This window comes from Alexandromys fortis, unplaced genomic scaffold (genome assembly GCF_014885135.2).
Source record: "Alexandromys fortis isolate MF-2015 unplaced genomic scaffold, M_Fortis_MF-2015_v1.1 scaffold_323, whole genome shotgun sequence".
Classification (NCBI taxonomy): domain Eukaryota; kingdom Metazoa; phylum Chordata; class Mammalia; order Rodentia; family Cricetidae; genus Alexandromys; species Alexandromys fortis.
The window spans coordinates 334011-355368 of NW_026068278.1; the positions used below are offsets into that span (position 1 = coordinate 334011).

At 38.7% G+C, this 21358-nt stretch overlaps 1 pseudogene and 1 gene segment (V, D, J or C); both read right to left on the reverse strand.

Annotated features, from left to right (window-relative positions):
* Positions 1–5488: 5488 nt before the first annotated feature.
* Positions 5489–6010, reverse strand: LOC126494688 (immunoglobulin heavy variable 3-7-like; annotated as a pseudogene).
* Positions 6011–12950: 6940 nt separating this feature from the next.
* Positions 12951–13451, reverse strand: LOC126494689 (Ig heavy chain V region PJ14-like). The segment is given in 2 exon segments: positions 12951–13321; positions 13406–13451. Coding segments are annotated over 2 exon segments (417 nt in total).
* Between the last annotated feature and the right edge of the window lie 7907 nt (positions 13452–21358).

The window sequence follows — 21358 nt, forward strand, 5'->3', positions numbered from 1 at the left end:
AATAGTAAAAAATAAGAATGTACTGTGCACATGAAAACACATTGTCTGCAACACACTGAACTGAGGAAGGCAGGGGCTACTGAGTTGTGCTCTCAGTCATTTGTGTTCTGATTGTCACTTTGGATCTTAAGCAGAAAGTGGATCTGGGTTGTGTTTAGAGCCTTTATAAAGGGAAGGGAGGTCCTGACTGTGAAGTCAATCCCCCACTCCATGTCTCCCAGGGCACCTGACACCTGAGCTGAGCTCTGTGTTCAGAAGATGCTGTGTTAATTTCTGTAAGGTAATCTATTAACATAGTAAAAGAAAATATGCCTCTCTTAAGCAAACACATAAACTCCCAGGCATAGACACAGACAGACAGACATAACAAAAGAGAAAACCTATACAAAGACTTATATACTGGAGCAAAGAGATATATGTATGTCAATACATTATTTGAATGTCATTTATTCTATTTAAAACATCATGTTCATTCATAATATACCTTGATAATAGTGATACATCCAAGTACCCTCTCTCTCCTGCATCTTACTCTAGATGACCCTGTGTTTCCTGAGCTATGTGTTATCCTGTGGACTGAAATCTCAGAGAAGTGATTAAAATGACTTGTTCTTGAGAAGAGAAATGAGACAGTTCTTTTGATGCGAAATATATCCTAAACTTTAACAGGGAGTAGTAATGATTGAAACACAGTATTTATTAAAATGAGGAATAAATACTTGGAATTTTTTTGAATCAAAACATCATATGTACTACACAAGAACATTTTTTTTCAAATTAACTCCCAGTACTAGATTAGTAGTTTGTTAAATAAATGCTTTTTATCAAGACAGGATTTCTCTGTTTATAGTCCTAGCTGTCCTGCATCTGGCTCTGTAGACCAGGCTGGCCTTGAACTCAAACGATCAGCCTGCTTCTGCCTCTTTAGTGCTGAAGTCAAAGATGTGCACCACCACCAGCAGTAAATACATTATTTTGAGTTATGCATACATGTTTCTGTGTGGATAGTACAGTGATCATGGAGACATTCAGAGGTCCATACTCACATGCGGTTATGAACTGCACTGAGTCTATGGTTTACAATCTCCTCTGTCTTTAGTTTCTCTAAGATTTCATGCTGATCATCACAGAATAAGTTCAACCCTTTATGTTTTCATTTTGTTCATGTCTAAGTACACCATAAATTTAAAAAAAGCAACTTAAATGGGGCAATAGAAATAGCTCTGCAGTTCAGATTCTTGCTAAAGCAGAACCTTCAACTGGGATCTTAACTATGAACTCACGTCTTCAAGGCTACACAAAGAGCTGTGTGTCAGCCAACAAGTTTTCCCATTCATGGGATGTGGAGACAGCATAATCACTGGGACTCACTAAAACTAGTCTAATTATTTGTGATCTCCAGGCCGTGGTGCAGGAAGTCCTTCTGTCTATGTGTTGCTTTTATTTGTTAATAAATAAAGTGCTTTTGGCCAATGGTGTAACAGAATATTGCTATATTGCTAGGCTGGAAGATATATATCCAGAGAGAGAGAGAGAGAGAGAGAGAGAGAGAGAGAGAGAGAGAGAGAGAGAGAGAGTAGGCAGAGTGAGTGAAACTCCATGTATCTGCCAGAAGAGAAAGACAAGAACCAACTGCCAGAACCTTGCCATGAGCATCATGGTAAAATATAAAATAAAAAGAAATGGGTTAACCAAAATATAAGAGGTAGCTACCAATATGCTTGTTAGTGATTGGCCAAGCAGTGATTAAAATAATATAGTTTCTGTGTGGTTATTTTGGGAGTCTGGGAGTCTGTGAAATAAACAAACAGCCTCCAGCAACAGGGTTATTTCATACAACTTTCTTTAAAATAAGGTGCTGATAGATAGTGAATGAATCACATATGAAAATGTACACAAATACACACATATATGCGGGCAGGGTTAGAGGAAGAAAGAGAGAGGAAGAAAAACAGCTTAACAAATACATACATGTATAAAAACAATTTTATAAAATAAAAATGAATAAAATAAATACAAAGACTCTTACCAAATTGAAGAATAGAAATCTAAATAAACATTTAAACACTTTAAGGATTACTACACACCACACCCATAAAGAGAATTCCTGATTGTGATTTGGAGAATCAACATAGAGATGTGTCTGGCTTTTTGTGCCTCTTCCAATAGGCTCTCCTGTGACCTAGAGCTCTGTGTGAACATAGCACCCCCTGCTGGTCCTTAGGAACCTGCAGGGAGGTTTGCATCTGAGCTCATAGTAGTATTCACTAACTGTGTACTTTGCACACCAATACATGGCTGTATTCTCAGTCCTAAGACTGCCTATTTTCATTTATTTTGACTGGGTCACTTTGGTTGGCCTCGACTCACTACGTAGACCAAAATGATATTGAGCAATGAGATATTTTCTACCCACTGCCATCCATTTAACTGGAATAAATCTATGCATCACCATTCCTGATCATCATGGGAAGAGTCTTAAAAAGTAATGATTTAATTTTTTTGAAATGTTTGTCATACAATATGTTCTGATTATTATTCCCTTTCTTCATTCTTTCTCAGGTCCTTTCTCTCTCCCATACTGCCCAGTTGCATAAATGGAAGAATTTTAAGGACATTGAAGGGATTGGCCTCATGGTATTCAATTTTATTTAGGCAATAAATGATTTAAAATACATAATTACAAATGTATCTCTCCATTAAAATCATTATATATTTATTTCTTTTATAGATTCAATATTCTTGCTAATGTATACAGTGTATAGTGGTAATATCCAGTCCTAAGAGAATGGCTATGGAATAATGTGCCTGCCTCCCCATTCCATCAGCCCTTTCTACTCTAGTGACTGCCATTTCCTCTGCAGTCATGAGATCACTTTTTATAGGTATTGTAATATGAGGAATTATATTTTTCTGTCTAAAATTCTGATAATTTTTAGTTGGACTTGGTTTTTGACCTTTCACACACATGGTAGACAAACACCTTATCACAAAAGTATACAATAGTCCTCCTAATTTTTTGAAATCACTTTTATCTACAGCACATAATGTTTAGATGACAGCATTCATTCATCCAGTTCTAAAATAAACACCAGCTACCCCAAGTTTCTCTCCTCGGCGTATATCACGTAAGACAAATTGTAACATACAGTAGATAAAAAATATGTAAAGGATCAATGTTCTGAGCATAAATCTTAAGAAGGTAGGAGTAGGGAAGTCAAATAAAACCATAATAAACAAACCAGAGAGGAGAGAGGGGGAGGAAGAGGAGGAGGAAGAAGAGGGGTAATAGAGGAGGAAGGGGAGATAGAAACTGTACCTCCATCTGGTGGCTCCTATACAGAATCTGGACCACATAAAATGGTAACATCATCATCTACTGTGAAGATAGAAAAATAAGAGCAGAGTGTACACATGAGCACTGCAGTGTCTGCTCCACACTGAAATGAGAAATGCAGAATCTGCTGAGCTGTATTCTCAGTCTCTGGTGTTCAGAAAGTAACTGGGAACTTAGGCAGAAAGAGGAACTGGTATATCTGCGGAGGCTGGTTCCAGGGAAGAAGGCCAAGAACCTTAAGGCAACCCCCCCCATTCCCAGTCCCCCAGGACAAATGACCCAGGATCTGGGCTCAGTTGTCTTAGGATGCTGTGCTAACCTGTGTAATGTAATATTATAAGAAAATAAATGTCTCCTGTGTGAACATAGACAGACACATAACAGAGATAAACCTACACAAAGTCAGGCATACAAGAAAAGACAGAAAGGTGTGTGTTAAAAACTCACGTTACTTTAAAATGTTGTTTCTGTCTGTCACTCGTCCTACTTAAAATGACAATATTGTGTTTGTTTATAATATTGTGTGATTATATCCATTCATTAGACTACACTCTTACTTTTTCCTCTCACTATTTGGACTGCTCTGTCTTCTCACACTCTCATGTCTCTTCTCTCTTCCCTCCTCCTCTGCTCCACTTCCTTCCTCTTTGCTTCCTTCATCTGCTCACCAGAAGTGAGATTGCTGGTTAACATGGTCTTACATGTGTAAATCTCTGAGAGACCACCATAGTATTTGCCAATGCCATAATATAACCATGTTCACATCAATACAGCACATGGATCCTTTCCTCTATACCCCCACACTCATTTCAATACTTTCATTTGGCAAATGGCAATTACACCATTGGTGACAGACGACTTATCTTTTAGGCTTTAATATCCATGTCTCTGGTGATTAGATGTTGGCCTATGCAATGTCGTCTACCCACATGAATTTGCCAAGATAAAGGAGTGCAATCAGAGGATGGAGGGAAGGAAGTTGTCTTCTCATGAGGACACCACCTTGCACCACTGTGTTCCTGGAACTTTGTTTTATCCTGAGGACCCAATTCTCAAACAAGCAAGGGAAATGAGTTTTTTGTTAGAAGAAAAAGACTGATATCTTGAGTGAGATAATTGGTGTTTTAACCTTTAACAGGAGGAACTGATGCTTGCTGCAAACACAATATTTATTACTCAAAAGATTGACTATATTTTTTGAAACATTATGATTTGAATCAAGGTTTAATACATACTACATAAGAAAGTGGTTATTGGTATAACTCCCAGAACTGGATAAATTTTTAAAGAAATACTTGATTTTTAATTGTATATATACACTTCTCTGCAGGTAGTGTAGTGATCATGGAGACAAACAGAGAACATAGGGTCTTCTGTACTCACAGAAGTTTTTGAGCTGCCCTGAGTCAAAGGGTTAACAGTTTCCAGGTTATTTTGCTTCTTCAGAATCTGATGCTGGTCACTATAGAGAATCACTTCTGCCCTGCTTGATTATCTGCATTTTGTTCTGATCAGAGGGCATTCTGAATTACAAGGAAACAAGGCTATGAAAATACTTTTGTAGTTCAAATTCTTGCCAAAGAGGAACCATTTAATAGGATCTACCTCTGAGATTTGATCTCCATGACTACAAAAAGAATGGTTTTGTCAGCCAAGAAGCTGGGCTAATGTGTAGACATCAGTATCACTGAGACTCACTGGCCAACCAGTCTAGCCAGTTGGCCAATTTCAGGACCAGTTCTAGAATGTATGTCAAAAATATATTGAGATTAATAGAGGAATAATCATACGTCATCATGTACAGACACAAAGATACACACACAAGGAGAGAGAGAGAGAGAGAGAGAGAGAGAGAGAGAGAGAGAGAGAGAGAAGGCAGAAAGGGAGGAGAGCAGGACCAGAAAGAGAAGGAAAGCAGAAGAGAGAGGAGTAGAGGCAGAGGGCAGAAACAATATAATAAACAGAAAAACATGTCACAATGGAAAATAGATATTTGAATAAATCTGTGAACTCTTCAAGAATTACTAAACACTATACCCGTAGAGAGAATCTCTGAATGTCATGTGGAGAGGTAGCCCAGACACAGAGGAATCCATCTCTCTATGTCTCTGAACAGGTTCCCCCATGGCCCAGAGCTCTGTGTGCTCAGTGCTACCTGCTAGTCTTGAGCACCTTGCATGGAGGTTTCTGTCTGAGCTCACAGTAGCTTTCACTCACAGTGTATTCTGCACTGTAATATGTGGCTGTGTCCTCAGACTTCAAACTGCCCATTTTCAGGTATAGGGTGTTCTTGGCATTGTCTCTGTAGATGATGAATTGGCCCTTCAAATCGTCTGTGTGGTTGATGTTATTACTATTATAAATAGATGCTACCTGCTCCAGGCCCTTCCCTAGAGCTTGGCAGACCCACGTCCTCCAGTAGTTACTGAAGGTGAATCCAGAGGTCACATAGGAGAGTTTCAGGGACTTTCCAGGTTGCTCCAAACCTCCTCCCGGACTGCACAAGCTGCACCTCACACTGGACACCTGCAAACACAGAGATTCCTGATTAGAAAACTCTCACAGAATCCAATTTTATTCTTCGTCATGTACACAAATGCATACAGCATCTGATCTCCATGAATTACCTTTTAAAACAATGACAAGGAAAAGCAAACTGAGCCCCAAGTGCATGGTGAGTGGTCTCTGATCAATGGTGATCACTAATGGGAGGACCAGGAAATTCAGCACTGGGCTCCTCTGTCAGAGCTGCTGGTTTTCATTGGCACAAAGAAGCCTTATTTGCATATTTCCCGGCTATAACAGGCTCTGGAGTTCAAACCTTGAGGGAAGGCAGTGCTCATAACAGATATAAGGCATCAAAAACAACTGACAATTACAGAAATTGAAATAGAATTGTTTTGGATTCACATTTTGTTTGTGAAGAATTCACAACACTCCAGTTAGTTCCTTTTTGTGTGTGTGTGCACAGCACATGTGGATATATACTGACATTTCTCCTTAGTACACATATGAAATTAAATGTGTCAAACACAGGTGTATTTCTATATGGGAGCACAGTTTTTCCTACGTTCTGGGCTGTAAATGGATTCTCCCTGATGTGGCTCTTGGACAAGGTCACAACATTCAGATGCTATTACAATGACTCATTGTTTGTGGTAAGAACACTTGCGACATTGTCAGTTTTACTTATTTCTAAGATCACGCTTTTCTCATGCTATAGGAGGATGGTAAGTGAGATATCCCTTCTCTCTCTCTCTCTCTCTCTCTCTCTCTCTCTCTCTCTCTCTCTCTCTCTCCCTCTCTTGCTTTGCACTTGCTAAGGAGACCTATTTCCATTTGCAGCAAATGCATTTTTTTCACATTCTTCAGTTCTCTCTTGATTCCTTTAAACTCCCCACTTCTCTGTTATCTTCTTCCATCTTTACACCAGGCAACTCATGACTGTCATTATATGGTTAGGATAGTTTTTACTTATCGTAATTACTGCAATTGTCCAAAGCAGTATTTTGATTAAGTTTTAGTATGAACTTGTTATCATTTATCCAGGTGTCTGGTTCCCCTCCTACTCATCAACTTTCCTTAGCAATGCCAACTTTTGCTTTCACAGAACCAGTGTTATCCTGTGCTTCATTCTCCTTGCCCCTCACTTAAGATGTCTTCCTTTCCTAGGGTTCCTGTTCTAGTTATAAGGTCTGCAAAACAGATGCCAGTACACCTGACACAGAGAATCTAGGTTCTAAATTGGACAGAAACAGGTTGTCCTCCTCCTTCTCAATATTTGTTATATTGTATGACATAATGATTTCTAGTTCCACTTTCTTCCAAGGCTCAGAGAACATTGAGAAGGGGAGGTGGAAAGAATGTAAGAGGTTGAACATAAAGAATAGCATTGTGAATTGTTGACTTCTACATTTGACCTGGCTCTCACATTCAGGAACTCATAATGGCAGTTCTTTTCTGTGTAAGCATAACTGAGACCAAGTCAGTCAAAACCATCGTGTTTATTATGTCCAGGCCTTCACTCTTACTGATGATCTGTTGGATATAGATCTTTCTTGAAAACTGAAAGACTCTTTTTTATAATGTGATCATTGGTAGGTTTCCTATACTGCATTGCCTGCCTATACATCCATGCACACATGGGCAGCATCAACTAGATTTAAAGAGGTCAACAGGTTGTGAAAGGTTTATGTTGGGAATTATATGGGAGGGAGTGGAAGGGAAAATAGGGTATAAATGTGATTATATTTAATTGTATATATTTAGGGTGTGCAATTTCTCAAAATGAAGATAAAATAATACCTATTGAATGGCTGAATTGTTTAAAAAATAAATCCCCAAAGAAAATGCTTGAGGAAAATACTACTAAATATGAAAAAATAGGGTAGGCTATAGAAAAAGAAATGGTGATGAAGTTTTATCCACACTTTATTTCAAACTACACTGAAGTACCTTGATAACAAAGCCAGTATGGCACCAGCTAAAATGCTGACATATGGGCTCTGGGAGAGAAGCAACAGACCTGAGGTGGTTGATGGTACTTGTGGAGGTTCCCAGAGAACAGTAAGGATTTGCAAGGTCAATACAGAATTCTCTGTATTCTCATATATTAGGGATATATGGGTCATCTGTCCGGTAGAGAGCCGGGCACTGGGCAATTTGAGTGAGGAGTAGGGGCAGTATTGACTAAGCATCCCAAGACAGTTGTAGAATCCTGGGAGGGGGAGCATGACAAGCATATCTTTTATGTTTCTTATATCTGTTAAAACACAATTAATCAACAGTTCTTGAGTATCCCCTGAGTTTCAAGACAATGGGAGACAAAGATGTTACCCAACACAGACTTCCCATCCTTTAGAAACAGGCATTTTGACCAGGAAGCCTAGAGACAAACAATCCATAAATACAGAAAAGACAGAGACCAAGAGTGTCTGCTAACATTAAAAAAATTCTATCAACATTTTTCTAAGGGAAAATGCCAGGGAAACTCATTCAGAATAAATAACTAGTGTCAGTGTGTATTTCCCAAATTAGTGGATATAATCATATGAAGGGATATTGACAGAAACTTTAGAACAGCAATAAATACTTTATTATCTTATAGTATAGTGATTTCATATAGTGATACAAAATGTATTTGTATGCAGAAATTATTATATGCTCATAATACCTCAATAATTTTCTTTTTTGAAAAATCTGAGTAATGTAACTTTGAAGGGGAATATACCAGATAAAGGGGGGTGCACAAAATGAAGTAATCCCACACTATCTACAAATAGGGTATCATAAGGGGTTCTTTAATTAAAGGGGAACTCACAGATCAAAGGGGCTTCAACAGTTGAGAGGGACCTCGACTGGATTTTTTGATTGAAAGAAGAAACCTCACATTTTAAAACTAAAGCAAGAGTTCATGCAGCATAGTCTATATCTATGTTTCTGAAGTGACCCCTAATGGTCTTAGAACTCCTGTCGGTCCTTTGCATCCCCTTTTGTTTCCAAGTATCTCTGAAGAGGGGCTTTCTGCAGGCTCACACTGATTTCCCTCACTGTGTGTCAGTCACAGTAATACATGTCTATGTCCTCAGTTTGCAGAGTGTTGCATTTTAAGAAAACTTTTGTCTGAGGTGGCCCTGCAACTGGTGACTAAGGATTTGAGAACCGAATTATATTTGCACACATACAGAGATGCACAGGAAGATGTAAGAGGTGACTTTGACTGTGTCCATCATTTTTGAGTTAATGGAGAAGTAGGATGCTCTCAATTCTGAGACCACGATGAAGAGAAAATGTCAGCTCCTCAACTCTCCGAGCTAGTGGGTTGCCATCCCAGATTCTGGCTTCTGAGTCTTTACTGGTAAATAGAATATTAGAGATTTATTTACAAACTACATTTTGTGGAAGTGGCAGGTTGGGATGTGATTGACTGAGACATGGACTGGTTAGTAACTGTGGAGTCACAATTACTTTTTGAAACAGCAGCAGCTACAGGTGCAGTCACTGTGAAAGTGTTAAAAGAACAAGTTTTTATTTTTATAAACATGGAAGAAAAGATGATAAAATTAAAGTAAACATGGCAAAATTAACATTTTCAAATATATTTTAGATGACAAATCAAGAATCATTAAAAGCATCTGAACTTAAAGCATGCATAAGCTTCCTTGTTGAGAAAAGTAAGGGGGTTGCAGTTACAAAATTTATAACCACAAAATTTAATATCTTGTATGTTTAATAGAAACAATGTATTTTAGCAATGAAAATCCAAACATTATATTTCAAATTATCTGGATAATTTTGTCTCATGTGAATAAACAGGAATGTCTCTAAACTGTCTGAGAATCAGGAAAATATAATAACTATTGCCTAACCTTCAAATTGCAGCCCAATATTTACAGCCTGGTCTTCTCTGATAATGTCTGCAAATAGGACCCAGTATCCACATTCTCCAATTCATTCTGAATACAAGTATTTCTGTGCAATTCTCTGACAAATCCTAGGGATTCATGTCAAAGTGCCCCAGGTTGTGGACAGCAGGTGTGTATTTTAGGATTTCCCATTGAAGATTTAAAGATGTTATCTCCATTGCCCAGGCATATGAAGCAGTTGGAGGTTGTCCTGCAGGTGGACAATAGCAATATGTATGATTTTTATGTTTTATATTCCACGTATATGTTAAATTTATTTAATAACTAAATTTATTAATAAATAAATTTAATAGAAACATGTTTTGTGATTATTTTCAATACCGTGGAATACAAGAAGATATTGTATAAGACAGATTCCTTATGCCTGAAGACAGAGGATGAATATGAGAGCTTGGAGAAAAGTAATCCACTGGAATGGAGAACACAGTGACTAGGAGAGTCTGCTTCAGTTGGAAAAAAATCTGTCAGAGAAGCCAAGGACAATGGCACTGGGTTTTGATCCTACTTCATGTTCTGGCTTTGTGGGAGCATAGTCTGTCTGGATGCTCACCTTCCTAGACCTGGATGGAGAGGGGATGACCTTGGACTTCCCATAGGGCAGGAAACCCTGACTGCTTTTTGGACTGGAGAGGGAGGGGAAGGGGAGTGGAGGGAAGCGAGGAAATGGGAAGTGGGGAGGAGGTGTAAATTTTTAATAAAATAAAAAAAAAAGAAAAAGAAAAAGAAAAAAAATCAGTCAGTGTCGGTTCAATTGCAACAAAGACCAGTGGCCAGTGAGCAATGCAGTGAACTCATGAATTGAGCATAACTGTTGTAAATAAAAATGCCCCATGTTCACTAAAATAAACATAAGAGCCAATCATGAAAGGGGCTTCAAAGAAACAATAAATATTTTTCCCTGTCTTACAGTATAATATTTTCATAGGTTTTTGAAAATTTTGCAGGGTGATGATATTTGAATGTACAAATTATTATATGGCCACATTAATTCAATAAATTAATTCACAGAAATATAACCAGTGTAATTTCTGTGCCCACTTTTATTTATAGACATTTGCCATACTGCAAATAATTAAGTGAAAATTGTATGGATGTGATAATGAAAACCACAATTAATCATGGGTATCTCTGTGAGATTTGACACATTAGGCTTTACTTATAGAGAGTCCAGCAGTGAGAGAAAGTATAACAGTGGGATGTGGAAATAATCATTGAAGTACAATAATCTATTTTAATTGAAAATGTCATTTTCTTTGAATCCTCACAAAGAAATGAGAATGTTGAGCATGTGTTCTTCTATATAAAATTTTTGTGGTTTGCCTAAACTCCTTTATGGTAATGTCACAGAACTATCTTCCCTTTTACAAGGCACAAGGCCCATTTCTCTCCATCCTCATAGTACTGTGATTTCTTTCTTTCCTTTAGTAAATGGGTCTTGAATTATTGGATACAGGCAACTTATCTATTGGCTTTAGTTTCCATTTTTATGTTGATCAAAGATGCTTGTTCTATGAAATATCCTATGCCCACTTGCTTTGGCCAAGATGAAAGAACCAAAGGAGAGGATGGCATGCAGGAAAATGTCTGTTCTTGTGGGCAATAGAGCTATGTGCTATCCTTAGACTCAAATTTCAGACAAGTGATAGTAATGAGTTATATTTGAGAAAGAAATGAGACTGATCTCTTGGATGAGACAAAAATGTTAGGTATTAAAGGTCCTCACCTTTTTACAAGGAGCAGTGGTATTTCAAAAACAATATTCATTAATCCACATGAGGAATACTTTTTGAAATTTTCTATATGTATGAAAGTTTCATATAAACTATGGAGTACACACATTGGGTCAACTCTCAACAGTGGATGAGATAATGAAATATTGTGTTTTTAATTATGTGTGTATATTTATGTGTGAGTACTGTAATGTACATGGGGACAAATAGAGACCATGGTTATTCCAGACGTACAGGTAGGTATGACTTAGAATTGTGGTTGCCAGAAACTGAAACTGTTTCCCTGCAAAAACAGTATGCTCTCTGAACGTCTGAGCTGCTTCCCATATGCGCAGATGAGCAGCGGCAACCTTCTCTTTTATGTGTGCTACAGCTCAGTTCTCAACATGAAATTTGCTTGTCAGAGGGCCTTTATCAGTAATAGCCAGGCATCAAGAGGATAAGAGAAGCACTTAATCTGTGCAACTTTAGAAACTCATCTTAGGAAGAGTAAAATTAGGGAAGTCTGATCATGGTTTGCACAGTGTAGAGTGAGAAGATTAATCAGTCAGTTTGGAAGGATTATCCCAAATAATGAGTTATATGGAAGCTGACCAAAGTTAATAAGAACATATCCTGTTTTAATATACAGAGAAAGTTAATTTTAAAGTTACATAGATGCCCAAACAATAACTATTCATTTGGCCTAATGAACCACTGCTTAAATGTCTGATGGGAAAGCTAATTTTTACCAAGATTCAAATGCATGAAATAGGATCTGTCAAAAGCAATATTCAATTCTATCTTTTTATGGAACTTTCTTGTTGTAGAAGGAAACTATGGATATTTCAGTTTCCAGGATGTTGTGTGAAAATGACGTTAAGTTAGGGAAGTTGTGGTCTCTATCACAGATGCAAAACTAAAGAGAACAAATTACAGCTCTTTTAAAGTTCTCTAGTTTATAACTGAACCTAACATCCAACAAGTGTCATAACTTCTGACTCTTTTAAAATATCTGCATATATAAGAAAATGTTTCAATATGTATGACATATATGTGTGTGTATGTAAAACATATAAAGTTATATGTCATTCTATCTGATAACAAGAAGCAGATTTTTAGCTTGCAGGGCTTGTGGGAAAAGCTATTTGTTATAGTTTTTTAATGAATAGGAAGTTTATTAGACTATGACAGTGACAAGACACCTCTAGATTTTTTTTTTTTTACTTATTTGTGTTTGGAAGAGGAAAACACAGATTCTAATATTGAAACCTAGTCTCATACAGCATAGTCTAGAACTTCTTTTTTTATTTTTTTTTTATTGAGAAAAGGAAAAAAAAGTTTCTGCCTCCTCCCAGCCTCCCATTTCCCTTCCCCTCCTCCCACCCTTCTCCCCATTCCCCCACTCCTCTCCCCCTCCCTCTCCAGTCCAAAGACCCTATATTGGTCTTGGGAGACCCTGTTGGTCTCCAACGCCACCTACTGGTCGTGAGTGTCTCCATATGGAGGTTTTTGTACAGGCTCACACTGGAGTTCTCTCACTGTGTGTCTGGCACAGAAATACATGGCTGTGTCTTCAGTTTGCAGACTGTTCAGTTTTAAGAAAACTTGGCTATTGGAGGTATCCCTGGTGATGGTGATTTGGGACTGGAGATCTGAATTATAAGTTGTGCTTCCATCACTCCATATTCTTCCCATCCACTCCAGACCCTTTCCTGGAGGTTGGCGGATCCAGCTTACACTATAGCTGGTTAATAAAAACCCAGAGACAGTGCAGGTGAGTGACAGGGTCTGTGATGGCTGCAGCAGGTCAGGTCCTGACTCCTTCAGCTGTATCTGCGACAGGGCACCTAGGGACAAGCAACATCACCATCAGTCATATAACCCATAGATGAAAAACCTGGGTCCCTTTCCTGAAACCCTGAAACACTTACATCTTGGAAATGTCACCAGGCAGAGGAGCAGCACCAGAACAGCCATGCTGTGTTGGAGGCTCTAGTCAGAAGGAGATAGGGCCTCTCAGGTTGGCCTTGGATTTCATCCTGAGCTTGAGGACTGCTTTGCATTGGGGGAGGTTCCAGAGAGCATAAAAGGAAGCAAAGGCAATGTTTGCAATTTCTCCTCCAGGAAAATAAGATTTGCTTTGTGTGTCATAGAGGTACTGAGTATTCAACATCAGGAATATTGCTGTGAGGCTGTCTGGATTTCCAATTACAGAGAAACAGGAAGTGTTAAGAGTCATACTGTACAGGCTTTAGAAGCAAAACATGAAAATGTTTACATTAATTAGGTCCACATTCATTCAGTGCAGGCAGAGTAGAATTCCAGGTTCTCAATGGATTTATGTATCTCTGTAATGTCCAGTAGAGAATTTAAGTGTCATTGGTACTTTTTGTGATCAGAAATCCTGTTTAAGGAACTACTTAAAATTCTTTCTGTTGGTGTCCGTGTAGTTGTCTCATTCTTATAATTTCTCAGGAAATAACTTGTAAGGAAGCAGCTCACACACATTTCATACATGTGATTTTCCATGTTTATCTGTAAGAAAATCTATGGGACTGATTTAGGTTCCATCTTATTAGGCTCAGATTTCACCTTCTCACTTAGGAACATCCTACCTGAACACTAGGTTTCATTCCTCTTGATTTATGTCAGTCTATCCATGTACTTTTTTTTATCTTTCTCTGTCACTCTCCTCAGCTTATAGCCAAACACGGGTTCCTAAATATGATTGCTGCTTTGGTATGTTATGGGAAGTTCCGCTACTCACAACACTTCATAAAAAGCAACAGTATGCAGCCAGATTTAAGGGTTATGTTCACTGAAGTAATAACAAGTTAGAGAACATTTAGTGATGATAAGAAGTGGACTAGAAGGCCGATATGAACTTGGGGAACCCTGTGACTAGAATGATAGTCAAGGCATAGAAAACAAGAGTTTTAGTGTCCTTTCTTGTGTCTTGTTATTGCAAATCACTAGGGAAGAGAAGTGCAGAGCTGGAACCAACCTATTTATTCAAGACTCAGGAAATGACTGTCTAACTTGGCAATAGAGATGTCACAATTTGTGCCCCATGTTTCTTTATGCATAGTCTTTTCACTTTTTACTGTGAGTTGCAGTGGTAGAAACTGCTCTTCACTTTAAGTAGACAGACATTCTGTGAAAGCCCTGATCATCATATACAGTATGAGTTCAATCTTCCCTGTGTGTTTTAATGCTTCAGGGTTATAAACATTTTTTCAGACATTATGCTTAGTATGTTTCATTTTGTGTTTTTTGATATTTTCATTGTGGTTACAATAATCTGGGAAGGAGTATCTCAGAAATAAATGCACATTTCTTATATTATATTGGGGAACTATGTATAAATCCACTTATTCAAATATTTTTGTCCTTAGTTATTTCAGAGATATTTTCTGAGTCACTTTTCCATTTCTGTGAAAAGACACCATGACCAAAACAGCTGTTATAAGGAAGCCATATAATTTAGGGGTCTTTCCTGCAGCTCCAGTTCAGACCATTCTCATCATGGCAGGAAGAATGTCAGCATGCAGGAAGTCATGGTGCTGGAGGAATAGCTGAGAGTCCAACATCTTGCAAGGAACAAGAAGTCAACTGACAGACTGGGCAGCATCCTGAGCAAAGAAAACCTCAAAGCCTACCCTCCACAGTGCCATATTTCCTCGAATCAAGCCATGCCCACTCCAGCAGGGCATCTTTAAAGTTTTACTCCCTTTGATATTATGTGGGCCTTTATAATGGGAAGGGAGGCCCCGACTGTGAAGTCAATCCTTTAAGTCTCCCAGGGCACCTGGCACCTGAGCTGGGCACTGGGACCTGAGGATGCTCTAATAACCTCAGTAATGCCAACTATTAACATAGTATAAGAAAATGTGCTTTCTTAAGCAAACACAAACTCCCAGACATAAACACAGACAGACATATAACAACAGAGACAAACCTACACAAAGACATATATACTAGAGCAAACATATATGTATGTCAACATATTATTGGAATATCATTTTTTCTACTTAAAATATCATGTTCATTCATAATTTAGCTTGATAGTATTCGTACATCCCAGTACCCTCTCTCTCCTGCATCCTACTCTGGATGACCCTATGTTCCCTGAGCTATGTGTTGTCCTGTGGACTGAAATCTCAGAGAAGTGATTGAGATGAATTGTCCTTGAGAAGAAAAATGAGACAGTTCTTTACATGAGAAAAGGTGTTCTAACATTCAACACAGAGTAGTGATGAATCAAACACAGCACTTATTAATCAAAATGAGGGATTAATTCTTGAAATGTTTCATTTTGAATCAAAACAGCGTTTATACTACACAAGAACTCTTCCATCAAATTAACTTTCAACACTAGATGAGTATTTCTTTTAATACTTTTTTTTGTTTTTTTTTTTTTTTTTTTTTTTCAGACAGGGTTTCTCTGTGTAACAGTCCTAGCTGTCCTGAAACTGGCTCTGCAGATCAGGCTGTCCTCGAACTCAAATGATCCACCTGCCTCTGCCTTCTGAGTGCTGGAATTAAAGATGTGCACCACCACCACCAGGCAAATACATTATTTTGAGTTATGCATATGTGATTATGTGTGGATGATTTATTAATCATGGAGACCGAGAGAGGTCACAGGATCCTCTGGACTCACATGTGGTTATGAACTGCCCTGAACTGAATCTAGCGTGTACAATCTCCTATTTTTTTAGTTTCTTTCAGATCTGATGCTGTTCACCATAGAATCAGGTCTGCCTTATATGATAGTTTTTATTTTCTTCATGTCTGAGTACACCCTAAATTTAAAATGCAAATTAAATGGGGCAGTAAAAATAGCTCTGCAGTTCAGGTTCTTGCTGAAGCTGAATCTTCTACTGGGATCTTAACTAGGAGCTCAAGCCTTCAAGGCTACAAAAAAAGCTGTGCAGCAGCCAACAAGTTTTCCCATTCATGGGATGTGGAGACAGCATAATCACTGAGACTCACTGATCAATCATTCTAGACATTTGTGATATGCCGGCCATGCATGGTGTAGGAAGTCTTTCTGTCTATGTGTTGCTTTTATTGGTTAATAAAGAAAGTGCAATTGGCCAATGGTTTAAGAGAATATAGCCAGGATGAAATCGAGAGTAGGCAGAGTCAGTGAGACTCCAGGTAGCTGCCAAAGGAGAAAGACATGAGCCACCAGCTGAAATCTTGTCAGTATGGAGGACATGAGCAATGTGGTAAAATATAAATAGAAATGGTTGTTTAACCAAAGATATAACAGACAACTATCAATATGCTTAAATGTTTGGCCAAGCAGTGATTTAAATAATATAGTTTCTGTGTGATTATTTTGGGAGGCTGGGAGGCTGGGAAATGAACAAACAGCCTCTGGTAACAAGGCCATTTGATATAACTTGTCTTTAAAATAAGGTGCTGATTTATAGGTGAATAAATCACATATCAAAATGTACACAAATACACATATATATGAGGAAGGGGGAGAGAGGAAGAAAAACAGTATAACAAGTACATGTATAGAAACAACTTTATAAAATAAACTGAATAAAATAAATACAAAAACACAAAACTGAAAAAAAATTAAATAAACATTTGGACACTTTAAAGATTACTACACACCACACCTGTAGAGAGAATTCCTGATTTTGATTTGGAGAAGCAGCACAAACAAAGAGAGGCCTTTTATGCCTCTCACACCAGGCTCTACAGTGACCCAGAACTCTGTGTGCTCTTAGTGCCCCCTGCTGGTTCTTAGGTTCCTTCAGGGAGGTTTGCATCTGAGCTCACAGTGCTATTCACTAACTGTGTACTTTGCCCAGTAATGCATGGCTGCGTCCTCAGACCTCAGACTACCTATTTCCAGGTACAGAGTGTTCTTGTCCCTGTCTCTGGAGATGGTGAATCAGATCTTCATGGATCAGATGAAACTACTACCACCCACTAATGCATGCAAACCACTCCAGCCCCTTATCCATGTCTGGGCAGAACCCTGTTCATGTCATGGATAATGAAGGTGGAACCACAGAGTCTCGGGAGCTTTTCAGGCTTACCTAAGACTCCCCAACTGCACCTCTCACTAGACACCTGAAAGCACAGAGAAATCTGATCATAAAACTGAAAAAAAAAATCCATTTTTTCATTCTCATGCACACATGTGACACAAGGTCTCATCTCTACAAATTACCTTTTAAAATAAAGACAAGAAAAAGTGAACTAAGACTCAAGTCCATGGTGAGTGGCCTGTTTTTAGTGCTAATCACTGAATGGGAGGACCTGGGAATTCAGGGCTGGACTCCATTGCCAGAGCTGCAGGATCCGGGCAGTGCTGGTGTTCCTGGGCACAGAGAAGATTTATTTTATGTCTTCCTGCTATAGGAAGCACTGGAGTTGGATCTCATGGGAAAGCATTTCTCAGAGCAGATAATAGTCATCAAAGACAATGATGACATTTATAGAAATTGACACAGTATTGAAGGTCAGTATTGATCCTTTCCTGGTTAAGGATTCATCACTCATTTTTCTCTTTTGTGTAACTGCACAGAACTTGCTTTATTTCCATGAAATATGTCTCCATTGGATAAATGTATAACTAAACAGTTTGAAACATATCTCTGTTTCTATACACAAGCTCATCCTTCCCCATTGTCTATGCTGGACATTTCTACTCCCTGATGTGTCTCTTAGATAGAGTGAAACCTGCAATGTGATCTTTGCAGAACTCCTTGTCTGTTATGAGAATACTTGGGAATTTTCTCAGTTTTAATTATTTCTGAGACAATGCTGTTTGCAGGCAACAGGATACTTAGAAATGAGACAAGTCTTGTTAGTGTTTCACTATCACTTTGCAGTTACATGGTTATATTTTCATCTAACTCAGTTTTTGCATCCTTATGTTCTCTCTTTGATTCATTTAAATTCTCTATCATCTTCTTCATGTTTACACCAGGCAACTCATGACTGCTTTTATGTTGTTTTAGCCTGGTTTTTATTTCATCCAATTAATATAATTAGCATATCCTGGGATTTTGATTAAGTTTTAGGATGACCTTGCTTTTTATCAGTTGTTAACATTTTCTTAAATTCTCTTGTTTCCTCACTACTCATCCCCTTTCTCTCAGCACACCTCACTTTTGCTTTCACATCATCAGTATAACCCTGCCTTTGGTACTATTTGTTTCTCACATAAGATGTCTTCCATTCATAGGGTTTTCATTCTAGCTCCCAAATCTACAAAACATAAGTGAGAACACCAAACACATAATCTATGTTCTAAAATGATCAAAACAGTCAGTGGTCCTCCCCCATCAATCTCTATTCTACTGTTTGACACACAAATTTCTAGTGTCATTCATGTTCCTCCTAGGCGGAATAAACACAGAGGAAAAGGAAGCAAAAAGAGTATAGAAGGGGGAGCAGTGCTGTGAAATCCTGTGTACTGGATGTGACATGGTGATCACATTCATGAACTCATAATGGCTGCTGTTTTGTGTGTAAGCCCTACATAAGACCAAGTCTGCCTAAACCATAGTGGAGATTATTTTTAGAAATTACCTCTTACTGAGGAGCTGTTGGATGTAGACCATTTCTGGAAAGGAAGAATGCTTCTCATCTGAGACTGTAGTCATTGGTAGTTTCCTATGTTACAATGTTTGTCTCCATACACATGCACATATGGCCAACATTAACTGACCTCCTACTTGCCATGAAGTGGTGAGAAACTTACATAGGGGAGGATATGGAAGGAAGCTGAATAGAAATAGCATAGAGATGTGATCATATTTAACTGTATACAAGCAGAGTATACAATTCTTTAAAAGAAAGAAAAATAGTACTTACTGTATAACTAAATGGTTTAAAGAAGCTTTTCCTTAATGTGATATGCAGGGGGTAGTCAAGACAACCCTCAGTAAAAATAATGATGATGAAGGTGTAATACAAATTATTTCAGGTGCTACACTGCAGTTACCATGATAATAAATTCAGCTTGGGACCAATACAAAATCAGATAGACAGAGAGAGGGGGTGAGAGAGAGAGTGCGTCTGGAAGAAGAAGTAGAGACGTAATGAGGTGAATGGTTTTTAGGGGTGCTAAGAGTAAAATGAGTATTAACTAGGTCATGAAATGGTTTATTTTAGCCTTCAAGTGGCATCAGGACAGGTTGAAACAGGACATTGGAATATTTGAAATGCAGAAACACAATAGAATTTGTGCAGTGTAAAGGCTAATGTCTAAGTTTGGAGAAGAACCCAGGGGCCAGGAGGAAATGAAACTTTACTACTTGCTTTTTCTTGCCATATCAGGCAACTGAAGGATCAATGACTGGTGAAAATACAACTGTAGAGAATCTTAACTAATTGGGCCTGACACTGTATAGTGCAGTGTAGTACTGGCAAGGGCTTTTATGAGATTCCTTAGTGGAGAAGTGCACAGAATAAAATGTGCATGATCATTTTTTGTATTGTTGTGCTGGATTAGTGAGACAATTGCAGGGCCCTTGATAGTCTTTGTTATTATATGGGGACTCCTCAATAAAGAGGTACCAGGAAGAAAAATAGAAGATACTGGTTGAACAGTGGATGGGGATTTAGTATTCCCTATCGGTAAGGGTGCTTAAGAGGAGGGGGTATGTTTACTGGGCCTCCTAGGCCTATAACACAATTGTAGGATTTCTAGAGGGGGAGAATGACAATAACCACAAATTTTTATGGTTCATTAATTTGTTAGAAACGGACATAATTAATATTTCTTGGGTATCTGCTGAGTTTCCATGTAGTAAGAAGCAAAGTTTGTAGGCATAAGCCTGCCCATTGGGGGCAGGCTCACCTCGGGTGACTGTTTACTGATAAATTGGGCGCACAGAAGACGCGCTTCCCTTCCTGCTTCTTGTACTTTGCTGGAACCTTGGTTTCGTGTGTCTTGTTTTCATTAAAGTTGTGCAAATACCTACACAATTTGTCTACATTAATCTAAGCTGCCACTTCATTTTGGCGTCCAACGTTCGGGCACATTTGCCCCTGCCCTGTAGCCCACTGTGCCCAAAGCAGGTCCTGGGCGGTCGCAGTTGCCGCAGTGCCGGCCCGGTCACTCGCCGGCCTGCCCTAGGCCCGGCCAGGGCAGCGCCGAGGCCGCCGCCGTGGGTCCTGAGCTGTCCGCAGCCAGCCCTTTGTGCCACTTGCCCACTTGCAGCGCCAGAGGAGTTAGCCCCTCCCTCCCTGCCTTGATGTTTGGAGCTGAACACAGAAGCTTAAATATTTGTGGTTTTACAACACAAACCGCAACAGAGGAAGGGGTCACTTTGAATATTTTTTTTAAGGTTTATTTATTATATATACAGTGTTTTGACTGCATGGTCACCTTCACACCAGATGAGGGCGCCAGATCTCATTACAGGTGGTTGTGAGCCACCATGTGGTGGCTGGGAATTGAACTCAGAACCTCTAGAAGAGCAGCCAGTGCTCTTAACCACTGAGCCATCTCTCCTCTTTAAATTTTGGTTTTGAGTTGTTTCAGACCGGCTCTCCAGGTGGACTCAAGTGGACTCTTTCCCCACCTCTGGCAGGAACCAGTCATTGCAGGTAATTTTTTTTCCTTTTATAAATAAAATGTCTGAGAATATAACTATTCAGGATTTTAACAGTCTTTTTGAGTGTGCCATGTGGGAGATCCTAAAAGAGGTGTCTAGCACCCCACATCTATGGATCCTTCTAGGATTAGTAGTTTTCCTTGGTATTAAGTGGTTTGACAACAAAAGTCTGATAGAGTATTTAAGAAACGAATCCAGGATTCTTAAGGCAGAGGTTGAACATCTACAAACGATTAAGCATGAGAATGATATTCTCAAGAATCAGTTTAAAGTTCTACAGGAAGA